Source organism: Ptychodera flava, chromosome 8 (assembly GCF_041260155.1).
Source record: "Ptychodera flava strain L36383 chromosome 8, AS_Pfla_20210202, whole genome shotgun sequence".
Taxonomy (NCBI): Eukaryota; Metazoa; Hemichordata; class Enteropneusta; family Ptychoderidae; genus Ptychodera; species Ptychodera flava.
In genome coordinates this window covers 24,877,703-24,904,398 of record NC_091935.1, presented here as the reverse complement: position 1 = coordinate 24,904,398, position 26,696 = coordinate 24,877,703, and the positions used below count along the sequence as shown (strand labels likewise).

The 26,696-nt window shown below is 37.1% G+C and overlaps 1 protein-coding gene and 1 long non-coding RNA gene across 3 annotated transcripts in view; both read right to left on the bottom strand.

Annotated features, from left to right (window-relative positions):
• The window catches only part of LOC139137928 (toll-like receptor Tollo), a 4,682-nt gene extending 1,210 nt beyond the window's left edge, over window positions 1-3,472 (bottom strand). Inside the window, exons 1-4 of one of the 2 annotated variants that reach the window (XM_070706172.1) lie at window positions 3,268-3,472; window positions 2,768-2,883; window positions 455-703; window positions 94-249 (exon numbers count right to left, since the gene is read on the bottom strand). In XM_070706172.1, coding sequence (XP_070562273.1) covers window positions 94-249; window positions 455-703; window positions 2,768-2,883; window positions 3,268-3,275 — 529 coding nt within the window. In that variant the 5' untranslated portion in view covers window positions 3,276-3,472. Of the gene's footprint in view, window positions 1-93; window positions 250-454; window positions 704-975; window positions 1,107-2,767; window positions 2,885-3,267 lie in introns of those variants that run through there. The other variant, XM_070706173.1, reaches the window with a different exon arrangement.
• A 1,896-nt stretch (window positions 3,473-5,368) lies between these two features.
• LOC139137927 (uncharacterized) lies at window positions 5,369-10,171 on the bottom strand. The gene is made up of 4 exons (XR_011553499.1): window positions 10,071-10,171; window positions 7,081-7,214; window positions 5,819-6,013; window positions 5,369-5,477 (listed from the first exon to the last, which is right to left on the bottom strand). It is a non-coding gene; the product is annotated as an uncharacterized lncRNA (long non-coding RNA).
• Between the last annotated feature and the right edge of the window lie 16,525 nt (window positions 10,172-26,696).

The window sequence follows — 26,696 nt, the reverse complement described above, 5'->3', positions numbered from 1 at the left end:
GTGTACGCTCACAATTTCAACAAACTTGTCGCAGTATAATACGGCAAAAACTGCGCCAATTAGGTTGGTCAATATCGGTAAAGAACTTCTTACCGTCATCATAGTCAATATCCATATCTGCTGTCAATACTGTGTACAGTTGGAGCCTGTATCGGTATCCGAGACAGAAAAATAATGGAAGAAGAACAAACATACATGTGCAAAGAACTAGTATCCCGATGATAAGACTAGTTCGTGACGCGCTTCGATCTGTCAAGAAACAAAAAATATTATAGAAATAAAAATATGATAATTATTACTTGCAGCTTCATCAGGGCTAAATGAATAGGTAAATAATTAAGTAAACAATAAATAAACAAGTAAATAATAGATAAATAAATTAGTAAATAAATATATAAATAATAAATAAATTAATAAATTCACACTTTACACGTTATAAAATGGTAATACCTACACAGGACGTTGACTTTAAACGTGCAATATGCAGTATTATTAGCCGAGTCTAATGCTGTGTATTGTACCACTGTTGTCCCTATTTGGAAAATATCGCCTAGTGTGTAGTTGCTGTATAGAGTTACATTTTCCGAGTTGTCCTTCACTGTTGGTACAATCCATGTCACGTTAGTTGCCTTCAAGTTCCCGTCATCCTCTGCAAAATTCGTCATATCTTGCGGGCATTCTTTGAACATTGGTGGCGCTGTGTCTAAATGGACAAGAAGAAGACATATTTGCAGGGTTAGTTGCTACGTCTTCAATTATTATCAGCTCGACTATTTTTATCATAAATGAAAAAGTGTAAATCCGTTATGTTTGTATATTTGATACTAATATCTTCGACATATTACCGTGCATAATCGGTAGTGTATTTAAAATTACATACTTAAACGACAGAACTTTCAATGTACTGGATGAATCACATTCAGCTATAGAACTGTTGGCTATATGCAAATAAATTAGAAGCGCTTCCCACATTACCTATTTCACAGTGTTTCCCCGAGAAGCCGGGATCGCAGACACAACCTCGGTATCGCTCACAAGAAGCAGACGATGCAGTACACAGTCACACGAAATGTTGCAGTATCGTCCGAAAACATTTTTAGGGCACTCTGTTAAAAAAGGAGTGATTATCCTTCTGTTGAAATGTGAAAATCGCCATTTTCTGATGCCCTCGAAAGGCCTGAATTAATCTAATTGTATTTTCTGAGCCTCTTACAAGCGCATGTGCGTGTACGGTTACAAAAATAGTAAAAGCAAATATCTTCTAGCAAATATACAAACCACGTAAATAGAAAGAGAATAACTTATCGATTGATGCGTACAGCTTAACTTAGCACATTGGCTTTTAGGTATTTATTCACATTTTAGAATACAATAGAGTGAGATTTGAAAGAGGTTGGAGCTTCCATTTCGATTGCATGGGTATTCCAAAAATTGTGAGCTTATAATTTTGCTGACTACGTGAACACGTTTTGACAGACACTTGTATACATATACTACACAGACAGACAAACAGATATATGTACAACTTTGGCTCGTGTGTTTCAAAATGTGAGTTTGAAGGGAAAGCCCACCAAGTATCTGAAAAAAGAGTGAAAACCTTCTGGTCCAATCGTGTTATTACATGCCTCATATATCGAACGTCGAGTGCTCCATAGGATTCAATGATTAACCGTTGATGGTGTAGTGGCCCGGAGCTATTTTAAACTTGACAACAAAAATGACAAGGTTATATTTTTGACACAAAAAATCCGCTTGTACAAAATTTATGTGTTAAATAAAGACAAATTGCATAACTGTGATTTAAATATGCCAATGCCCTATTTGATGATGAAAATTGCTTTTTTAACTGTTGTCGGTTATGGAAATAAAAGAAGATAATTGTCTTTTGCAAATTAATCTCAAATTTTGAGTGAAAATTTGCAAGAGAGGCATGTAAAAACACTAAAGCCCACATAAGGGACTATGTAGACTCGAGTCAGGACACTGTTTGCCCTCCTAATGTCAAGAAAATGGTCACCTGCCCTTGGGCACAAAGGCGCTTGTCTGGTAATATACAATATACATTTCCGTTTTGTACTCGGTAGGGTTAGACGCAAACGCTAATCAAGTTAAAGTGTGTGATACAGACAAAAAATAATATATTCCAACTAAATAATATATTGGAATATGCATACGAGTCTCATATCCGTAAGCTTGATTGCTATTGGCGATCATAGAAGCAATGTCAACAAAGTAGTATAATTACATGCTTATATGTCGAACGTCATGCATAGAATGCAATGGTAACTTGTTGGTGACATTGTAGGCTGCACAGGCACCATTTGCCTGAAAAATAACCCTAAACTATTGTTAATTTGAGAACTTCTGGGATTCAAAAACAACTTGATTTACATGTTGTAATAAAATGTTTGTTTTCTTTACTAGATTATGCAAGAGAAATCGACAAACAGCATACTATAATTCAAATGTATTCATGCGCAGCTCACTGACGAAACTCATGCTTACTTAAATGGAGCTAACTCTATCACGAATATCGATCACATAACTGTAATTTGTGTATTAAACCCCCCAAAATTAGCATGAAAAATATTAAGGAGAGGCTCGTAAAAACATATTAGTTCAATAGAGAGACTTTACACCCTCACAGCGGTAAACCGTGTGCCCTTCCGACTTTGGGCAACAGGTTACCTGCGGCCTCGGGCATATAGTTCCCTGCACAGGCTTAATATATGTTTCATGATAGTTTTGTAGGATATGGGGCACATACTTGTCGTAACGGTTGCAGTAGCAATGAATACGTTGTTGTATTCATCTATTGCTTCACATTTATAGTGACCTGCCGTCTCCTCAGTGACACCTCTCTTCGTTTGCAATACAGATATCCTAGGAAAAAAATTACATGCGTGTATGAAGGGTCAAGTCAGCTTAGCCAAATAACAAGTATGCAGCAAATGTTGAAGATTATCATAATTAGTCCAATGTAAAATTGAATAACCATATTTTAGAGGTACTGTAAAAGTAGATAAAAGTATAGAAACCATATTATCGTTACAAACATTAGTAAATCAGTGCTAAACAGATCCATACAGATAAATAGATAAATATGAAATAAATGAATTGATAATTAAAAATCAAACCGGCAAATCAATCACAAAAAATAAATTACTTAAAATTAGTTGCTCTGTCATCTTTGTTTGTATAATGAGTCCCACAATTGTTGCATAAACCGGCTAAGGGTGATTCTAAGAAGCAGTCAAATGTACCTACCCGAGCATAGGTTCGTCAAAAACGAATAAATCTTTTGTAAAGTTTAGAGTGTGGTGATTTAAGTATTCACCATTAAGCGACCACGAGATCCTGGACTTCCACTCGTCGTTTTCACTTGGCAATATGATGTTATAAGTTGTACACGTTAAAATTAGGAGTGAACCATACAAAAGTAGCTGTTGTTTGGGATGAATATCGATCCATGAAGAGGCTAAATTAAAATAAAAGAATAAATAAAAAAAAGAATATACACACACACACACACACACACACACATATATATATATATATATATATATATATATATATATATATATATATATATATATATATATATATATATATATATATATATATATATATATGTACAGATAGCTCAAAGTGTTGTTCGTAGCGTGGTTTGGTAATAGCCGATGAATAAATTTGCACACGTTTACTGATCTGGTTGTATATTTCAATGAAGATCAACACTAGCCTTACATAGCCTTACATAGTTCTGTTTTTGTCTGTATTCTCCTTTTGCAGACATCTTCAACCTGATGAAGTCCTACTTTTAGGACGAAACGTTGTATCAAAATTACCAACAGAATAAACCAGTGCAAACCAAAATATACAACCAGATCAGTAGACGTGTGCAAATGTATTCATCCGATATATATATATATATATATATATATATATATATATATATATATATATATATATATATATATATATATATATATATATATATATATATATATATATAAACCAGTGCAAACCAAATTACATTCCAACGACAAATTTGTTTCGTATAAGTGAGCAAGGCTGGCTACACTCGTCGGACGGTTGCATTAAACTGATGAATTCAAGGCTCGAGCTTGCATATATTATCTTGGGAAATGGATCCTTAACAATACCCCTTTGTTTCATGCTTTTGACACTTTCTTGAGTTATATTGGAAGTTTGCATATATTTGACTGATAACGTCATGCTGATCAGAAAAAAATTATTATGTACTTGCCAAAGAACTAGGAAACAAGAATACTTCAACCCCAAATAAAGAATGCAACTGTAGGCAGAGAAGTCAATGTCCACTTTCGGGGAAATGCCTCACACAAGGAGCAGTATACCAAGCCATAGTAACCAGGGGCGACAACATGACACAAGAGACATACGTTGGACTAACAGAAACTGATTTCAAAACCAGATACCGAAATCATGTGCTCACGATCCCCAACGAGAAATACAGAAACGGCACAGAACTAAGCAAATATATTTGTTAAATGACTCAACTACACAATACACCCTCAAATGGAAAATCATCAGGCAATGTAAATCATATTCAAATGTTACTAAAAGATGCAACCTGTGCTTACATGAGAAATGTTTTTCTGATCCCGGACAGCCATCCAGAAACACGTTGCCACAATAACATAAATGAATTAGTTTCCACCTGTAGACATCGAAGGAAATTCCTGATGTACAAACATTGAGAGAAACAACTTGAAAACATGACGTTATCAGTCTAATATAGGTAATCTTCCATTAGAACTCTAGAACGTGTCAAATGCGTGAAACAAAAGCGGAATTATTAAGGATCCATTTCCCAAGATAACATATGCAAGCTCGCGCCTTGAATTCATCGAGTGTAGCTAGCCTTTGCTGACTATACGAACAAATTTGAAGTGGGAATGTAAAACTGGTTTATACTGGTAAAAATAGTCATTTATCAAGCTCTTCTTCGGTATCGAGCACTCTACTCAACGTGATCTTGAAACTCACAAGCGTATTTGTATCTATTTATCTATCTATCTATCTATCTATCTATCTATCTATCTATCTATCTATCTATCTATCTATCTATCTATCTATCTATCTATCTATCTATCTATCTATCTATCTATCTATCTATCTATCTATCTATCTATCTATCTATCTATCTGTGTGTATTATATATTGAAAGCAGAGCGTTATAAATAAGAGAGAAAGAGAGAGACAGAGATAGACAGACAGACAGACAGACAGAGAGTGAGTGAGAGAGAGAGTCTGCCTGACCTTTCTGTCAGGGTCTGCAGGCCTTTCTGTCTGTGTTTACTTACGGATATCAGAAGCAGGTCCTTGCCATCCGGATTTGCACTTACAAGCGCCATTGAAAACATTGCATCTTGCATCATTTTTGCAAATGCACAGTTTGTCGCAGAGGAAGCCATACTTTCCATCGGGACAACCTAAAAATAATTTATGTAATCATTTTTACTGCATTTTACGATTTGAAAATAAAGTGATAGCGTATGTGGCATATTTTCAATTTTTTGAAAATTCATCATTGTGATTGAAAAAAATACTTTTTATGTTTCTAAATACAGAATGAAATTATAGACTGGAGCAGAAAAGAGATGACATGGAAGGTGCTTTCAGTTTGTAAGTATGAACATGATTGGAACTAATTTGGGATAAATTGTTTGGTGAAGTAGTGTCGATTTAATCTGCAAATGTAACCTCATCCACTTTTCTGTTTTAGTTCCACACTTGATTTTATGAGTATCGTGTTTATAGTGATTTTACTTACCTATGTAGTCTATCCATCCCTCACCGGAGGATAATTGTTGTTTTCTGACCTGAAATGTCCATTTTATTGGCACAGAAAGTAAGTTGGTGTTGATGTTATTGAACACTAATTTCAATAATGCATAGGGTCCTCCATCGGTCACAACGATTGGGTTGAACCATTCCTCATCATACAAGAATCCGGTGGAAAGTCTGCCTGTAAAGGCAACGTATTAGTTGATAGATTGCCATAATTAGGCACTACACATTGCAGGTCTACAATTACGAATTATTGAATGACTGCAGTCATTGCATTAAGGTAGTTCGCGTCTCGAAAGTGAAAGATTTACACTTTTGCTCAAACTTCCCTCAAGAAACGGATTACCTAATATTGACCGATATTTGAAATTCAAAACAGCCGCCATTTCTGTGTTATCTATTTGGGGAAAAGATAATTCCTGATTTTTCAAAAAACTAAGTCGGCGAAAACTTTATTTACTCTATAAGCTATATGGCACAAGATCACTAATTCACTTCCGGGTTCGTTACCCACGAAGATAGTTCGGAAGAAAAATAGTGCAGACCTTGAAGTTTTGATATCTGCATGGATGCTTGTTTAGTTTGAACTTTAACGTCAAGCATTTTTGTAAAGATATTTTCTACCTGAATCAAAGTGTAGACTGTTGTGAATAATGGCTGAAGCATTGATGGTAATATGAGGAGTTCTAAGGCTAATAGAAATCATAACAATAAGCCTGAAATTTGTCAAAAACACCACTGAGGGGGCTATTTTCATCGCTATCTCAAAATTTCCGTGGACTTGCCCACACGAAAAATTAATCAGTAGTCAAGCTGACATTGACCTAATACCTGTTAAGAGGATTCGTGCCGCTAAATGTTTTAAAATAGGAAAATCGAGCTCAACGCTACTGTGGTGGCCTATGGGAAATGAATTAGTGGTCTTGTGCCATATAAAGAACCCTCGCACATGGTAGGCAATAAGAAAAAAAATTGTCTGAATATCGGTCCCTGACGTGCATAGGGGATGATTCTAGCAGAGGAACAAACTTGGAATTGAAACCGTATGTATTTACATGGACAGGAAACATATATCAAGTTATTAAACAACGGAATCTTTTCCGTAGCTGACCTAGTTTTGTACTTCTCAAATATTCGAATGATTACTTCATCTAAGTTGAAAGCGTGCATAGCAACTGGTCGGCGATTCTTTTTAGGCTACGAAGTAATTCAAATATACATCAGAACGTCCGATAACCAGAATACCTTTTCTTGATAAACGCTGAACGCTACTTCAAGGTCGCCGACGCCTAATACCTTCAATATGTAATCAGATCTTCTAAGGTCGAGATTTATGGACCGGTACCACACTAAAATGGGGAAATAGATTGTCAGCTTACCTAAAATTAAAAAAATACCGCATCGTATTCTATAAATCAGGCTGTGATCATGACTTTAGTCATCGAACTTTGATAAACAGCGAGAGTTTGAAAAAATCTTGATGTTTGCGATGTTTTGTTAAATAATGTTTACACTAAATAATGTTTACACCCACATTTACTTTTCCTTACTTACATAAACTTGTGAAAGGACGCATTTTGAATTCTCTCCCGGCGATGGTTATAAGATGTTTTTGGACGTCAACGGACCCCCTTTGGACCGGTGAGTACAAACTTCTTCCCGCCACATGGCTTGACTTTTCTGCCGTGTTTTACTTTCTACCGTTTCGAATAATTCACCGCCAACTCTGTTTATCGTTATTTTGTGCTGTGGACTGTGGCATTTTGCACGGTGACTGCTGATTCCAATTTATATTGGCTTGTTGTTTTAGCGTATATGCTTTAATTTCACAGGCAAGCTTACCAGTCGCTTGGCATGCTTTTCTCGGGCGTACGCTCCAGTGTGGGTTTCGCGTTCACCACTTTGTGTACGCGACAGTGTTCTGAAGTATATTGTTGCTTCGATTTTGCGATCAACTCATCATCAATACGACAGTCAGCTGAAGTTTATTCCGTAAGTTTACTCTGTTGTGATATCAATTATCCAGACTTGAGGCAAGTCTATATATATACTATTTTGCTAAATGGAATAGTCGCTATTGTAGCAGTGACTCTTCACCACATCAAACCTATATTACCATGCCCTGTCTGGGGCCATCGCATTTTGATTTGTCGAGCTGACCCATGTGACTGACTTCAAATACACAGAAATGGTTTGTTTACATGCCCGTGAATATGAATAATAATGTTAACAACTCACAGTATCGTACACATCGTAATTTTACAGCCAAAACGTACATCATAATCAGTCACAAAATAAAGTGGAGCAAAATTCAGACACTTGTACAGCGCAGCACGTCACTGTTCAGTGAATACAACATTTGTGTAATACAAGTATAGTCTTTCGCGTGGGAAATTTCCGTAAATTTTGACGGTGTTCTGTGGTTCGTTGATAATATGATGGAAATGACAGACTCCGCCCTGACCATTAACGTTTATTATTGGCGCGAGCGAGAGGAAAGCCAAAATTAACGGTGCTTGGCAATCCTCGCCCATTAATTTTAGGCTTTCCGCTCGCCTTGCCCATAAATAAACATTAACCACCAGGGCGTCGCCCTTTATTTCTATATTATACTATAGCTTTGTCGATACCAGTGAATTTTCATTTATCTTTTTTTTTGTCCTTGTCTGTGGTTTCACCTTGCCTTGTTCTCGACATCGCGACAGAGACCCTTCAGTATGTTTGTCAACTTTACCTTTCAAGCATCCGTTTAAGTCTCGTTTTCCCGTTCGCCGAAACAAAAGAGCTCCCAAGTTCTCAAGAAGCCACCGAAAATTAAATTTATAGACACAATTGTTAATGAAATTTAAACATTTGAATAACATTGTTGAACTCTGTTGATATCGTTTGCAATTGAATGCTGTACTGCTAGCGACATAATAATGATCGTTTTGATCAGCTGATACCATGCAGCTCGCTGATCATGCTGATGTCGATGCATGAACATTCCGTTTTCTTCATGTCTGGCACTTCACCGTTTCAGCTTTTTGAATGGCATTATATTGAAAGGTGATGTTTCAAGTTCGATATAGGCGGTAGGGATGCAATTCCTTTTCATTTCCTTCGAAAATACATCGTTTTTTATTTCCAAATTGAACCGTTAAAGTGCTGCTCATTTTTTGTGTTGAACGTGCGTGTTCAGTGCAGTGCAATGTGGAGTGCGTGTAAATGTATACAGTATACAGATTCAGGGCCGATCATGCCGGACGACGCTCACTGGCTTCAAACTCCCTTTAAATTTCTTTTTTTATTCGTTTTGTACAACTGCAAATTCACTGACATTGCCAAAACTATAGAATAATAGCAATAATGTACCCCCTTCCGGCCAATAATGGACGAAAGCAAACTTTGCACGACGTAATAGAGAGGTTAAGATTTCATACGGGAACGGAACAGGAACGGATACATCATCACTTTTTGCGCGCTCTTATCATGTTCTGATGATGTCACACGTTCTCTTGTCGTTTGGCAGTCGTTTTCTACTGTACAGTACGGCCACTTTTCTCGTTCACCTTTTCCGGGAGCGATTTTCACGCTCGCTTCGCCATGCACTTGATATTCAAAACTGACATTCCTTTCCTTTTGTATCGTTGCCCTTGCTTTTATCGATCGCCGTCTGATTTTGAGATATATTAGGCAACAGAAAGGATGGAAAGTTTTGCCGAACAAAGCAAAAGTACCTCCTGCAGTGCACTCGCAAACGACGACACCCCCGTACGCGCAGCATGTGTCGCATACACTGCACTGCCGATAACATCCAGTCTAGACTGAAATTAACATTGTCATTTGTTTTACCTCTGTGACTTTACACGGTTTGTCAAACACAAAGTAAAATTTCAGTATTTTCAAGTTCTTGTCTCTGTGTTCTATTAACCTGATATCAGAGCAAAATCCTTTAAACAATGCGACTGTGTGAGTCGGCTGTGTGAGTCGGCACGAACACATCCGAGTCTATGCAGAACATTACGCGTACGGAACGCGTAGCCACTCTACGTTACGTCTCTCATGGGCGAGGCTAATCCGAGTACATTATGGAGTACAAAGTTTGCTTTCGTCCATTATTGGCCGGGAGGGGGTACATTATTGCTTAATAAGTGTGTCTATTCAAAAGGAGCATGAAATAGGGACCTGAGATATTCAACGTGTTGTTTTATGGTTTAATCTGCATTTGAAATGTTTCAATATCAAATACTTACATTGATCATTATTGACATCTCCTTTGAACCTCTCCTTATAAACATGTGGAAATACGACCTCCAACGGCACCTTTGAATGTCCATAAAATAAGGCAATAGGCATTTCCTGGTAAATACAAAACCAAAACATACACATATATATATATATATATATATATATATATATATATATATATATATATATATATATATATATATATATATATATATATATATATATATATATATATATATATTAGAAACAGAACTAATCAGGTGATCCCACTAGAGCGTGGAGTGGAGTGAAGATGGTAGAAACTGGATGGATTGAATACACTTCCACACCTGGTTGTCCAGATCATGACGTCTTTATTGTACCTCAAAAACACAACGTTTCGCTCTAAAGTTGGAGCTTCGTCAGGTGTATACTGAAAACGGGAAATACAAAGATGAAGTTGAGTTAAAGTACATTTTACCCAGACGGGATTGTGTGACTAAAATACTCGTTTCTCTGAAAATATACATGAGGAAAGAGTGTACAGGGACTGACCTGGAGGTTACATGGAAAAACGACACTTGTTGGTCCTACGCCTGGGGATGGAAAGTGGCGTGTGGATGTGTTAGCGTAACTGCTTCTATACACTGATGTATGGTGGCGCTGTTCAAAGCTCATTTGAATATTGGACGGACATTCATCCCGGTAGGAAAGAGTGTGTCTAGTTTTTTGATCCACAGTGATTCAATTTGTTTTCTTAATTTGTCGTCTTGTCTGTTTACTAGTATAATTCCAATGATTGTAATGTCATTTATGTTGTGTTTCGCCGGAATTGAAATGAATGGCAACTGGAGTGTCTTTTTTTATGACGAACTGAGGAAAGGTGATCGTTGAAACGGAGACGGAGTGATGTTTTTGTTTCTCCCACGTATTGTTTAAGGCAGCGTTTGCATGTCAGTAGGTAAACTATGTTTTTGGAAGTGCAACTAATGTTGTTTCTTATTTCGTAAGTGTTCTTGTTTAACTGTGCTGTGGAATTGTGTTGTGTCTGATGTGTGTTTGAAGATGTTGCATCCCCTGGTGGATTGACACTTAAAAAACCCCGGATTACCTGTGCTGGCGTTGGAAATATCTGAACGAACTAACAGGTCCGGAAGATTTACATTACGTCGATATGAAATTATCGGTTTGTTGGGTATGGCTAGTTTGCATTTGGCTGACTTGTGTAATATATGGAAATTGGAGTTTATGACGTGACGCGAATTTGGGTGGCAGGGATTGAAAGTGGTGACAAAGGGGATACGGGAGTCTCTTTTTTGTTCATTATATTGGAGGATAGTCGATCTGGGGATAGATCTGGCACACTTTATTTGTTCGATGAGAAAGTGTGTAAATATTTACATTTCAAATCATCCCACCCTAGACATGTTAAACTCGGCATTCCTTATGGGCTTGATATACGCATTTGTCGCATTTGCTCAGAGTCAGAAGGGAGAAATGCACGTCTTGCCACACTTAAAAAAGGCATTAATGGGACGGGTTTATCCCGAAAACCTTCTCACCGAACAAATAAATACTGACATATAATAAAATAAATAATAAAATATATATATATTATATATATATATATATATATATATATATATATATATATATATATATATGCCTATGTATATATATACTTATATATATATATATATATATATATAATATTATATATATATATATATATATATATATATATATATATATATATATCGATGTCCAGAGCGTTATAAATAATAACACAATTACTTCAAGTACGTAAGTAATGATATATGTTACTTGGCAAAATGATACTTACTTGCATTCTATTAAGATGAAATAGTTGAGAATGCTTACCACTTTTCGCAGCCCTCTCGTCGGCATCTCACACGTTTCATTGTAATATGGTGGCCATCCGTCGACGTCTGCAAGTGTTATTGTTACACTGCACAGCGACTTGCTTGTGTTCTGCATTCATGACGTGGCATGGGTATAAGCGAAAAAGTAAACGGAGTACATTGATATCAAGACATAGCTATTCAATATGCATCTTGTCGAAAATTTTGAAAATCGTGTAAACCATTTATTTGTGTCAAGGGTTATCGTACATGCGCAAGAGAGAGGTGCGCATGGATTATCTTTTTTGTGTCATATGTGACTGGACGTCATGTACAGCAGCTTAATACCGTAACGGTGCACTATACGGCAAACTTTCGGACGGCAAGACACACTTGTAATGGTGGTGGGTGTGAAATTACAAGTAATAAATATTTGATTTTCTGTTCATCACAAGTGGAAAAAGCCAGAGCATTGTCACCGTATTAAAGTACCTGGAAATCTGAGTGTTCCATAGGTTCCACAGCAGCAGTAGCAGCACCAGCATTGACTTAGCTATGCTATCAAAAGCGGAAGCTTCTAAAAATATTCTACATTAGCAAGTCAGCTAACTTATTTAAAAATGCAATGATGACATGATTTTTGGTAGCCATATGAAGAAATAAACTCTTGTAATGTTTTCCAGATATTTGGTAGAAAAATCATGGAAAGCGCACAACTATACCGAAAAGGTCAAACGTTGGTATGGGTACGTCACTACGCTACCACCAAATATAAACCTATGTAGTCATATGCGCAAAGCATTGCTGTACAAGAGTGTGATCTTCAAAAGGTTATAAAAATTATAAAAGATATACCATTATCGACCATGAAAGCTTTTAGAACCTTCTTTCTGATTCAGGAGCCCAGCCTAATTTTGATGTGGTCGTGGGTAATTCTTGAAAGCAGGGAAATGTAAGCGCAGATTTTTATCGAATCATACACTGTAACTCACCTGAACTGTCTCAATAAGGATGGTTAGGATGTATTTTCCATCTATATTACTGTCAAGGTATCCCGCGACGGAAATGTCACCCGTGTCCGAGGCTACCTTGAATCGCTCATTCTATTATGACAGAAAAAGTAGCTGCCGTTGGTTAATAAATACACAGAGTAATATCATAGACAGAGTGGCAACAGCTATTGTTTAAGGCGTGAAGCGGTTACGTAAGCAATCCATGTTTGCCTCGCCTCACGAAGCTCTTGGCTCTCTTTTCCGAAGAGTGCCGACCATGCACTCTTCGGTAATTTTCGGATTTTCACCAATTGTTAAGCGAAAGTATGTTCGACAAAGCTTGTGTTGTTGTTGTCGTGTGGTGCTGATCGGAATTGATGTGCTGGAGAAAACGGGAGTGTTTTGAGCTTCAGGAAAGTGGGTTTTACCGTTTTAAAAATTCCTCTCATATTTTTATGAATATATAATGAGTGTTTTGGAACCGAATTTGAAAGTCTTTTATCGATACTGTCTGGTTTTACTCAATGGTTTACGGTCAGTCATACCGTCTTTTACACGTGCGCCAAGAAAGGACATGTTTATGAAACTGCTGGCGTGTTATGTTTTGATTGGCGTGAGGCAGTGTTTCTGGCCTGAGAGCTCACAAAGTAACTATGGTTGCTACGCGACTGGCAGTACGATGCCATCTCGTCGTATGTTTCGCATAATCTCGTGTAATTATCAACCACAAACCAAGCCTCCAAAAAGTTTAACACCTTTTAAGCTCATTTTAATATGAAAAGCCAATAGTCTACCGAGACGACCATGGAACAAAAGGCATGCAAGTGTTGCCACTCTGTTTATGTTACTCTGTGATAAATAGTACTACGAAATGACGATATCAAGGACATAAATTATACGCTGGATTTCTGTCGGTCTGTCTGTCTCATGTCACTCTTTGTTTCTTTCTTGTTATTCGGTAATAATCTTTCCTTGTTAGCGAGAAATCTGTGAGTTCACTCAAGTCATTAAATATTATTCTTTGCCATCCAACTATGGACCATGGCCTGAACACATATTTGCGTAGCCGTGTGTATATGTGTACATTTATTCATTCGTGCATGTTTGTCTGTCTGTCTGTCTGTCTGTCTGTCTGTCTGCATGCATGCATGCATGCATGTATGTATGTATGTATGTATGTATGTATGTATGTATGTATGTATGTATGTATGTATGTATTTATGTATGTATGCAATATATGTATGTTGATCTACAATGTGTGGCTTTTTAGTTTGTTTCTGTTGAGAATACTTCACCTCTTGAACTCTTAGCTAAAATTGTAAAATAAACAGTTACATTGTAGATCAAGTCTAGTCAACTGTTTATCTCTCAGTCGAGACAGCGGCTGCCCCATGCTGGTTTACTGTAATAAATCGACGAGTCGGTGGCTTTAAAATGTGTCCGTGGTACCCAAACTAATCGTGTGTTTTGTATGTGGATTGTGTCTGTCTCACACGCTGAGTTGCGGTACCTAGGTGAAACGCACTGTATAATAGGGATAAAATTTCCTCACCTTGTTTCCGTCCATTATTGATACATTTTCAAACGTAAGACGAGTTGGAGTTGATTCCTCTGTAAGCATTGACTTTCTTGAAGTTGCATTAGTTGTTTCGTTGCTCTGAATGAATTTTAAATGAAAGGCAAATTTGAATATACCTTACTATATCTACGATATTAACCAAAAATTTCAGAACTACAAGTCATTGACGGCAACTCCACTCCTCAGATAATAACACATAACTGTTCATGGTCTCGGTGACGGTTAAAGTAGAATGATATTGTCTATGTAACATCTGTACATATGTCCTTATTTTGATACAAAGAGTCCATATTTGATCCTAAATGATTGCTGTCTCGTGGAAAAGTTAATAAAAGTCGTTTGTTTTTAAGGGGCGATCTTTGGAATCCGACATTTTGCAACCAGTTCTGAGTTTGAGTGGATGCGCTACGAATATGTTATCAGATTTAAGGCGCTCTCCACTACACTGACTCATGCCTATACGATATTTTCCCTTCGTTTCATAGAAGATGTTCATACTCCCTAGCATCAGATTACAAGAGTGCCACTTCCAATTCGGAAGTCAAATTAAGTGGGATACGACGATGTCTACTTCTCCGAAAACCTACAGTAAGTGTTTAGTGGAGTTTATTACATTCAAAGTAAGTGCAATTAGATATTATTCCCTATCATATTCGACGAGTGGTGACACGGTCTTTACGTCACTAGTAATTTCCGAGCTGAACGAAGAAAAATATTAGGGAATAATATTCTTATCACATGCACAAGCCAAGAATTCTTTATTTTGTGCAAAGTACAAGAAGTTTTCCATGACAATTCTGGGTTTAAACTTTTGAACTACTTTGGGAACAATATCAATACGCCGTTGGCAAGTTGTCAATCATTTCTGGTCGTCCGTCATGTGAGCGAGGATCAATGGTATTCACGCTCGTGTATTGAGCAAATGCCAGGCGACCTCTCGGGCTACACGTATACCTTCCGCAAAGTTATACACTATTTCAAAGACAGCAAAGGCTTAGAAATTTACCTATATAGACAAAGTTACGCAATTTTTCGGGAACAAAAATCGACTGAATCTCAACGGCGCGAACACTGTGTAACGTCGCGCCTTACCCTGGTTACAATGCTTACGGAGCACACGGTACCGCGACCAGCTTTGAGTTCGTTGTTTCCGCAAATTATTCACGTTATTCCTCAGGAATACACAGGCGGTATACTCTTGTGTTTTCATCGTTCAGATTATTATTTTTGTTGTCTATGAAAATATCGCAATGCTTTCTCATGGTTATTTGCTTTCTCGTCTCACTGATGTTATTTTGGTTTCTATCATCAAGGATAAAACAAAGCTGGCCAGTGACGTCTCAAACTACCGACCCATAGCATTGGCTACTATTCTTTCAAAGGTGCTGGAGCATATTGTTCTTAAGAGATGTCGTCAGTATCATATGATTTCTCATTATCTTCAATTTGGTTTCAAACGTAACCATTCTACTGACCTCAGTTTATTCGCCTTCAAAGGAATAGTTGATTACTATACCAGCAAAGGGGGGGTCCGATTTTCGTTTGTTTTCTCGATGCATCGAAAGCATTCGACCGCATGGATCACTTTAAACTTAATGCAGAAGCTCATTGACAGGAATGACACGTCTATTGTAAGATTTCTTTATTTCTGGAATAGAAACCACTTGTTTTGTGTTCGATGGGGAAATTCAATGTCTGATTGGTTCTCTGTAAGTAATGGTGTAAGGCAAGGAGGGTTGCTCTCTCCCTACTGTTTTAACATTCACATTGATGATCTCATTCAGAAGCTTTGTGACATGACACTAGCATTGGGTGTTATATCTGTGGTGTCATAGCAAATAACTTAAGCTATGCTGATGATATGACTCTTCTCGGTCCAAGTGTGAAGGGTTTACAGTATCTTCTTTATGTATGTGAAGTTTACGGTAAAGTAAATGACATAATTTATAATTCCCAAAAAACGGAATGTATGGTTTTTAATGGAAGAAAAATTATCGTTTCTCGTACACCTTGTGTAATGCTCAACGGTAGCAGGGGTAAAATTTATTCAGCACACTCATTTGGGGCACGTTATTACAAATGATAAGGCTGATGATGTCGATATTGAACGACAAAGACGTACTTTCATTGTTAGAGCCAATATGCTATTGAGACAATGTAAACACTGTTTTACTGATGTCAAGAAAGTGTTGTTTTCTGCTTACTGTAGAAATATTTATTGCTGCCATTTGTGGTTTCACTGCAAATCAAAGGTTTTGAACAAACTAAAAGGTATGTATAACAATGTTTGGAGGAGGCTTCTAGGTGTATCTGCTGGTAGCAGTGCTTAGAATATGTTTGTGTCTAACAATATTATGCCCCTCGGGGAAGTTATCCGATATAGCATTTACAAGTGTAAATGCAGAATTGATAGATCTTCAAACGCATTGATTTCTGTCATATGTAATTCAGACTGGAATTGCCACAGTATGACTTTCCGTTTCTGGAGGAAGCAGTTGTACACACTTTGAGTCTTTCTTTCGCAAGTGTTTCTCATTACTGGATATATTTCAGTACTGGATATTTTAATCTTTCTAGAGGGGTTAGACAAGGTGATCCAATCTCACCTTTGTTATTTATCATTGCATTGGAAGTTTTACTTGTTTCTATGAGAACAAATCAGGATATAAATGGAATAATGTGTGATGAGATTGAGTTGAAAAATGCCTCATATGCCGACGATTTAACATGTTTTCTGAAGGATGTCTTGTCTATGGAATATTTATTTGGGCTTTTAAAACATTTTCAAATGATTCCTGGTTTAACGGTAAATAAGAATAAATGTGAGGCTATGTGGCTTGGAAGGCTCAAGAATAATACTTCCAAACCATTAGGGTTGAAATGGCCTGATGGTCCAATTAAGATTGTTGGTATTTATATTTCCTATGATACAAAAATTGCTGCACGTCTGAATATGGCTAGGCCGATCGAAAGCTTAAATAACTCTCTTAATTTTTGGAAGATGAGAGGACGTTCGCTTTTAGGGAAAGTACAGATCATTAAAACTTTAGGTATTTCACGTTTTCTATATGTTCTTAATTTGTCTGAGCCACATACTGATCACTTAAAGGAGGTTAATAAGTTACTTTTCTCCTTTTTGTGGAATGGCCCAGATAAGGTAGCACGCAATACTGTTATTGGAGCTATTAAAGATGGTGGAATAGGTATGCCAGACATTTATGCTATTTATAAAGCACAAAGAATCAATTGGCATCGTCGATTCTGTGATGATGATGTGTCCCCCCATGGAAATTGTTTTTGTCAAAAAAAAAAAAAAGGTTATTGGGGGTATTCACTTTCTTTTGAAACGAAATTTTGACATTAAGTTTTTGCCTATTAACTTGTCTGAATTTGAGCAAAGCATGCTTCAAACTTGGAGAGAGAGATTACTTTAGTCTCTAATTCCTATAAGAATTTTATCAATCAGTTTGTCTGGAACAACAGTCAGATTCTCATTGCAGGTCAAAGTGTTTTCTATAAAGAATTTTATGAAGCTGGTTTTGTTTATGTCAGAGTTTTTTTTGACAGATCCGGTAAAGTCCGGGATTGGAATTCTGTAAAAAATAGTATTTCACAGTGTAATATTATGAAATGGTGTAGTATAATTCATTCTATTCCAAGGCAATGGAAAGTTAATGTAGATTGTTTCTCATATCATAGAACTTGACACTGAAGACGATACAATCTGTATCACCTTCTCAGGAGTCTCTTATAGTATAAAAGATTGTAAAACAAAACTGTTATCGCAGGTTTTTGTTTCAAGGTATGTTATTAGGCCAAAAGCACAATATTACTTCGATCATGTTCTCCAGACCAGACATGAAAATTGGGATTACATCTACAATCTTCCCTTTTAGCTTACTTTAGATTGTAAATTGAGGAGTTTTCAATGGAAATTGACTCATAATGTTCTTATGACTAATAGTCGTTTGACTAAGATGATTCCTTCGAAATTTCCATCTGCTGCATGTACATTTTGTGGAAAGGAAGATGAAACAATACTGCATTTGTTTTATAACTGAGAATTCATTTCAAACTTCTGGCAAACTTTTCTTGATGAGTGGGGTGATTATTTTCATCTTGATGCCATGCTCACTTTGGAACAGATACTTTTTGGTGATAGCTCCTTAACTAAATTATTGAATTTTATGTTGCTTGTTGCGAAACGTTTTATTTATACTTGCAGATGTCAAACAAAAAAACCTAGTATTGTACACTTTAAACCTTTTTTATGTGATATTCACAAGACAGAAAGGTATATTGCTACACGTTCTGGTAAATTAGATAATCATGTTAAAAATGGGGAGATATTTTAGAGATATCATGAAAACTTTCGAGTGGACAGAACATAACTGCCACTTTTGGTAATTTTTTTGTGTAATTAAATTAATGTGTTTAGATATGATTTTCCACCTTCCAGCATCCCCCGAAAGGAATGTTGGGGGCGATTTGTATGTGAATGTTTACATTCAAGTTATGAAGTCTTTCTTTCGCAAGTGTTTCTCATTATCTCTGTATCTTCTTTCTGTGTGTTTTTTGTTATCATTTCAGTTTAATTTTCCTTTTGTTTGTGTAATGCTGATATGGACACATTGTCTGAAATAATAATAATAATAATAATTAATATAATATAAGTATTATATAGAAATAATAACGCGAATAATAATAGGTTCAATTTCCGTGAAATTTTCACCATAAGGGTATTTTGGGTCGAAAAGACCAAATATGATATCGATTTCACTGCCCCATGTTTCCATGGTAACCATTTTAGGGGTTGAAAATTTCAGTTTTTCTAATATCCCATGAAAAGTTACTTTGATTTTATATGAAAATTATCTAGTGGGGGAGTTCAGGTCAGAGAACACAAAAACCAGAATTATTTTAATGTTTCGAGTTGCCATGGTAACTATTTTGGGATTGAAAATGTTACTTTTTCCCTTATTCCTATTAAAGAACGATTGATTGATGTAAAAAATTGATCATAAGGGTTTTTCTGGTTTGCACACCAAAAAATATCACACTCATTTTAATGTGAGATGTTTCCATGGCAACCATTCAGGAGTAAAAATTACCAGTTTTTTAAAGATTTCACCTAAAATCCAGTAATCAACAGAATGTGTAATATCAAAGTGATATTTTGGGTTAGAAAGACCAAATATCCAGTGTAAAAATCCAGTAATCAACAGAAATATTATACCAAAGGGTTATTTTGGGTTAGAAAGACAAAATATGATATCAATTTTTACTGCCCTGTGTTTCCATAGTAACCTATTTGCATTTTAACATTTCAAATTTTTTTCCCCAATTCCATTAAAAGTAATCCCAGTTACTATGCAAATGCTCTCCTTAGTGTATTTATCACAGCATGAACTCCATGTTCATTTTTGTTTTATGTTGCCTTGGTAACCATTTTGGAACCACAGTTTTTTTTTAAATCCATAGACCCTCGAGAGGATCTATGCTAAAACATAATTCACTGTTTTTTATTTATTTAATGAATTTCTAAGTAACAACTAAGAAATTTGTTCTATAATAATAATATAATTGTAATTTCTTTGCCTTCATTCTAGGATGAATAGTAAACATAATGTATATTGGGGCCATTCTGGTCAAAATTATATTTTCCGTTAATTTTAGTGTTAGAATTAATTTTATATAGACCAGAAATAATTTTTGAAGTATTTTTATTTTGTTTAATGCAGTCATCCCAAATAGGCTAAGTGTTATATAGTACAGTACTAACTCATTATGCATCGATTTATGTTTATGCCTTCAAATTAATTTTATGCGCTTAAAATTAATTCTACTAGTTTCTCAATAAATTTTATGAACCCAATTCCCTTTATCACCCAGTGTACCATTATTTATCACAGGCAGTTACAGTAGCGCACAGTTTTTTTATTTAAAACATAATTCACTGGTGCTTATTTATTTTATATATTATAATGAACAACGTTTTATATTCATGTTATAATAATTTATTTTGATTTCTTTGCCTCATTCCAGGAAGAATAATGAAGACAAATTATTTCTGATTGTTCAACTAAAGTAAAATTATGACCATGTAGTGGTGCATTATTTTGTGTGTGACCTGGCCTGGCCATAAACTTTATGATTAGCTAGATCTCCCCTTTCCATGGTAGCAACGGCTAAATTTGAACATGGTGCCTGTATACCTTTAAACATTTTTTTAAACCCAGCAGGCCAAGACAAGGGGGAAATATTACAAGTTAAATGTTTCATGTTTAATACTGCCCAGGGCTCGAAATTAACTTTTTTCCCTGGTAGTCCACTTGGGCTACCATTTTCTGAAGTTGGTAGCCCAGTGACAGTGGATTGTAGCCCATGCATATTTTAGATCAGGGGAATTTTTTTCTTAACCAGACAAAAAAAAGGCTATTTTTCAAGATTCTGCCTATGAAGTGAATTTTCTAGTCTTTGATGTGTATACTTGCACACCTTTAATACCCAAGGAAACAGGTATAATGGACGACAGTGGGACTCCAAAGTTTTGTGACCCATTAACAACCCGTTCAACCCTTAGAGTTGTATGCAAATTTTAAAAGTCGCCATGACAACCTGACAACAACATGGCCTTTTCAGCACTAAGACATAGTGTAGCAGGCTACAAATAGGCCATGGCCCTTCTGTCAGGAGGAGGCATAATTTCTGTGTCATTGTGATTGATACATTATTATCAAAATGCTACGAGAATGCGTTTTTATTGGCCATCGTTTCCTGTGTCTGTCATTCAAGTATGCCAGTTCAGATATTGAAACTTTGTTGCAAAGTTCCACCGCACGGCCGGTTGTCTTCGTAATTTCCAGAACAAAGTCATATTATGGCAAATTTTTGTGCCCAGCCTGGTTTGACTGCATTTATCTAGCTCGTCCCAAAGTGACGGACGCATCTTTCAACCTTTCAACTTGGTGAAAAACGCATTTATTGATTCGCCAAAGGCCTGTGGATTCGCATATTTTTGCACAAGTGCTACATGGACATAGGAAAAAGTTCGACTCACCCTAGCCCTCTCGATTGTTGAATGAAACCACGGTCCATGAGTTCTCGAAAACTGTAGTGTAGCATTCCAAAGTCTTTCACGCTGTTTTTTTCAAAGTTTGGAGAAGGGCTGCATTTTCATCTGAATGATTGAACGTGAAATGCAAAATTCTATCGCATATCTTCCGGCAATATGTACAGTACCGTCAGTAGAAATACTTATAAGCTTATACTCCACAAAATGGCTACAGGCGGCATGAACGCAGTGAACGTTCTGAAAGGATTTCCTAAACGTCCTTCTTGGTACCTTAGACACTCAGATGTGATATCCTGAAAAGTATTCTCTGCAGTAATTCCAGTTTCTGTCAACATTCCAACGACACGATAGCGCGAGATCGGAGACGTTCTAATGTCACGCCACGCACTCCCAATAGCGCATGCTCTGGGATTCGCGTCGCGTCTCTGAAGGGCGCGCGCGTGTTCCGACACAGAAGAACGCGTATCGCAGGGTCTCTGCCAGATTACACTGCCAGGGCGAAACATGCGAAATGCAGAAAAATGTTTATTCTGCAATGCCAATATGACGCTTACGAAGTAAGTCTGAATAAGTTTTAAATTATACAACAGAATGAATCCATTGTACATTGGTACATTGATACTTTTATGAAAGAATTACCTAGTACAGGATACGTTATGTTAGAGTTGGGTGGGGTGGGGAATATTCGTTCGGTGGTCGCAGCATAGCACTGCACGAGAGAGAGAGAGAGAGAGAGAGAGAGAGAGAGAGAGAGAGAGAGAGAGAGAGAGAGATTGTTAATTTACATCGGAAATCTTTTTTCATAGTCGTAACTTTGATGGAAGAAAACTAAAAACAAAATTAAATTGAACCGATTGAACGTGTATCCGTAAAGTTCGCACAAAAGTTAAAAGTCTAGGCCTGCTGGTATCGCGTAAACTGCTTAGTGTCACTTTTCCGACAAGCATTTAATTACCCCTTGGCTTAATGATATCCCCCCTCTCTCCGTACAGTATAATGCATAATTCTGCGCTGCACGTAAAACAATTGGAAGTCACCCCTATTGACAAAATTAAAATGTTATTAGATTTCTATATAATACTTATAGCCCCTAACCTTGTAATAACAACAATAATAATAATAATAATAATAATAATAATAATAACAATAACAAGGCAGTATTGCTGAAGGCAATGAGTACTTAGGCCGTGATAGGGTAATTTTGAGGACAATATATACTACTATTCAAATATGGTCTTGAATTTCCTCCTGTCAATGAGGCATTTGATTAACTGGTTATTAAACGAAGCAATGGCATGACAACGGCAAAATATGTCTAGCAACTTTTGTGGAGTTTGAGGCAGGGGTTCTTTATTTATAGCGGGAATTGCTTAAACTCCTTAAATATTCAAATTACAGCAAATTTCTTTTGTTCTCGATGGTAGATGTCTAATATTTAGATGGGCATATTTAGATTTCTACCCTATAGTTATCCCTATATACCAAAAATCGGACATCCAGCTCTATTGGCTTGCTCAGAATTAGATATGCGCATAATTAATGAGGTACAATATGTGGTGTCATATGGTGTCTTATCATACCAAATATGAAGGATGTAGCACTTGTGGTTACTGAGTTGTGGACAAATATATATATTTGAGGTCAAAGGTCATCGAGGTCACGTGACATTTTGTCAAAATAATTGTATTGCTAAGTTATTCCTATATACCAAAAATCAGACCTCTAGCTCTATTGCGCGCGCTCAAAATTATATATGCGCATAATTAATGAGGTACAATATGTGGTGTCATAAGGTGTCTTATCATACCAAATATGAAGGATGTAGCACTTGTGGTTACTGAGTTGTGGACAAATATATATATTTGAGGTCAAAGGTCATTGAGGTCACGTCACATTTTGTCATAATAATTGTATTGCTAAGTTATTCCTATATACCAAAAATCAGACCTCTAGCTCTATTGGCTCGCTCAAAATAAGATATGCACATAATTAATGAGGTACAATATATGGTGTCATAAGGTGTCCTTTCATACCAAATATGAAGGGTGTAGCACTTGTGGTTACTGAGTTGTGGACAAATATGTATATTTGAGGTCAAAGGTCATTGAGGTCACGTGAAGTTTTGTCAAACAAATTATATTGTTAACTTATCCCTATATACCAGAAATCAGACCTCTTGCTCTATTGGCTCGCTCATAATTAGATATGCACATAATTAATGGGGTACAATATGTGGCATCATAAGGTGTCCCATCATACCAAATATGAAAGGTTTAGCACTTGTGGTTACTGAGTTATGGACAATAATGTATATTTGAGGTCAAAGGTCACCAAGGTCACATGATATTTTGTCAAAATGTCTGAGATATCTGCGTGAACCGATGGACTCACTGATGGACTCACTGACGGATATGAGCCAATCTATAAGCCCCCTGGACTTTATCCGTGGGGACAAAAAAACTGTGTCACTGCATCCTTTAGGCAATATGAATACGATAGAAACTAAATTTTTATTTTTCTTGGCATCATACATGCGAGTCTATGGAGAACTGCCTTATACATGGGAGTCTATGGAGGTGTAAACTAAAGTCCTCTAACACGGCCAAATTTGATAGCATTGTGAAACAAATCGACGTGCATCTGTATGGGGTTGGGTACTAGGCGTGAACGGACGGACGGACGCACGGACATGACCAAACCTATAAGTCCCCTCGGACTTCGTCCGTGGTGATTAAAAACAACGCAACAGTTATTACAGCTACACCGCGGCGGTAGGTTCATATCCAGAGCCCCGTACGGTCTGCCGCCGTCGCTTGAAAACAATCTCATGCACCCGGCCATATGGGCAGCTGGCCGGATGCATGACTTCCCGGAGAAGGCGAGCTGTCACGTTCAAGCTCAGGATTATTTGTCGATCAAATTTCAGTAAATTTACCTTACCTAGATGAAATTTTGTCTATAGGCTGAAATTTCGCCGAAGTTTGACAAAATTACATCGATTTTTCAGGTTCATATGCGACATTTTTGAGTTTTGAATGCAGACAGAAGTAAGTTTTGAGGCAACATGGCTGCGACCCCATGTTGACCCCTAGCCCTGCGTACGATGCTATGTGCTAGCTAACACACAGCATCGTACGCAGGGCCAGCGAGAGAGTTGCCGACATCGACGGTTATTTACGAGAAGTGAATAAAAGACTGTCATTTTTGGAAGCGATCGAGTAGCTGAGGTAGGCTGGGATACGACTTGGGCCCAAGAACGCTGAATTTCGGCAGTAATTTGGCTTTTTACGTCAAGTCCCAAAATGGATTTGAAGTCACCGACCCAACGTACGGGTCTTTGCAGGGCTGCTGTGGTGAGCGGGGCGGTTAGCTGTAGCGGAACACACAGCATCGTACGCAGGGCTAGTTGACCCCAAGTGAAAATGTGTTCGCGATCAAATCTTCCTATATTTTTTTCAGAATTTTCAACAAAATCATTGCTTCTTACATCTTTTGTAAAATATAAAATACTAAAATAAAACTGCGATGTGCCATGTCTCCAGATTTCTAAAATATCGTTCGTTGACCGTTCGACGCAAACTTGTGACGCAGTTGAAATTCAATACTGACCGCCAAATAATCTTAATGAGACGAGATCAGTCTAGACATCCTCCAAATTATCCAACCATTCGCATTGGAGTTCAGCTCGCTTAGAGTATCATAACATTTTTCGGCCTTCTTTTAGATCGACCCTAATATCTCCCATTTAGGAAATAAATACACAAGCTACCTCGACAAAACTTCGTGCACCATCCAAGACCAAACGCACTACAAATCTGTCTTGACGTCATCATCTCCTTACATGGTAATCGGCATACCGTATTTTTTAGCAAAGGGGACACAGAATACGTCGGAGTATTCAGTTTCAAAACGTATTACATTGTGTGATGTTGTCAAAAAAAAGTCATGTTACTGCAGTGGTATAAATTACAAAACACAAAAGTTCAAATCAGTTTATTTTGGACTGGCTTTACCAACATTTCATATTGTTTCTTATGCCAGATTTGACCACGTGCTTACTGGCGACCCCTTTTCATGCAAATTTTGTGTCAAATGATGTGTTCCCCTGGAAAAACAAACGTACGATTTCTAAATGAAGGAGGCGAAATTTGCCCTCAAGACTCGAAACCACCCCTTTACGGGGTTGTACCTAGCTATTTTTAACGAGCTTCTCGAATCTGCAGCTCTATTTCGAAATGATGGTCTGGTTTTTCTCAGCTCAAGGATAAGTGTTCTCCATCGCTGTGGGCATTACTATTCTCAACCGGGGGTACAGTTTCCAGTCGTAATGTTTTTCATTGTGTCCGGGATATAAAACCTTTCCTTTTCAAACTTTCTCTTTGATTAACACTAATCCACATCTTGTCAGTGATTAAACATGTTTCAAGTTTAAATGTTAAATTCTGGTCTCGAGCCCTCCTGTTCGACCAAACCGAAATTACCCCTCCCACTTTGGCTCGTCCAGTGGGTGTAGCAAGGGTCGTGCCATCGCCTAGTAAACGGAGGGTGCATTAATTGTTGCATTTCGATGCACATTTTGATTATATTCAGAAGATTTTGTGGCAAAAACTCAGATAGAGAAGCATTAATATTCACATCTCACTTATTCAAGACTGGCTGAGAGCAGCACTTCCATTCAGTTAACATCATTACGCCATTTATTATGCTAAGAAAGATGAAGCCAATACATTTTGCCCTCCCTGGTCTCAGCCAGAAATGGTTATACCTTACAGTTTTTTCCCACGGAATGAAAACAAATGTACTTGGGCTGAGGCCCAAGTACAATAATAATAATTACATGAATTTTAGAGGCCTGGACACGGCCACACTTGACCCACTTGTTGCAGTGGAAACCGTATTAAGCTTATTTCTATCGCATGAAAGGTATACACACAGTGCGTCGAAAGTTCCACAGGCGTCGGCGGGGGCTATACGAATGCGAATCCCCATTTTTGCGACCAAACTAAAACACAAGGACTCAAAATTTGTCGAATGGAAGTATTTCATCAGCCTCTAAAAATCTTGACTGATTTTTACGATATTTTCAAGTCAGACACATTTTGATCCTGGGAGAAATACCGGCCGATATGTTGTTTGTTTACATT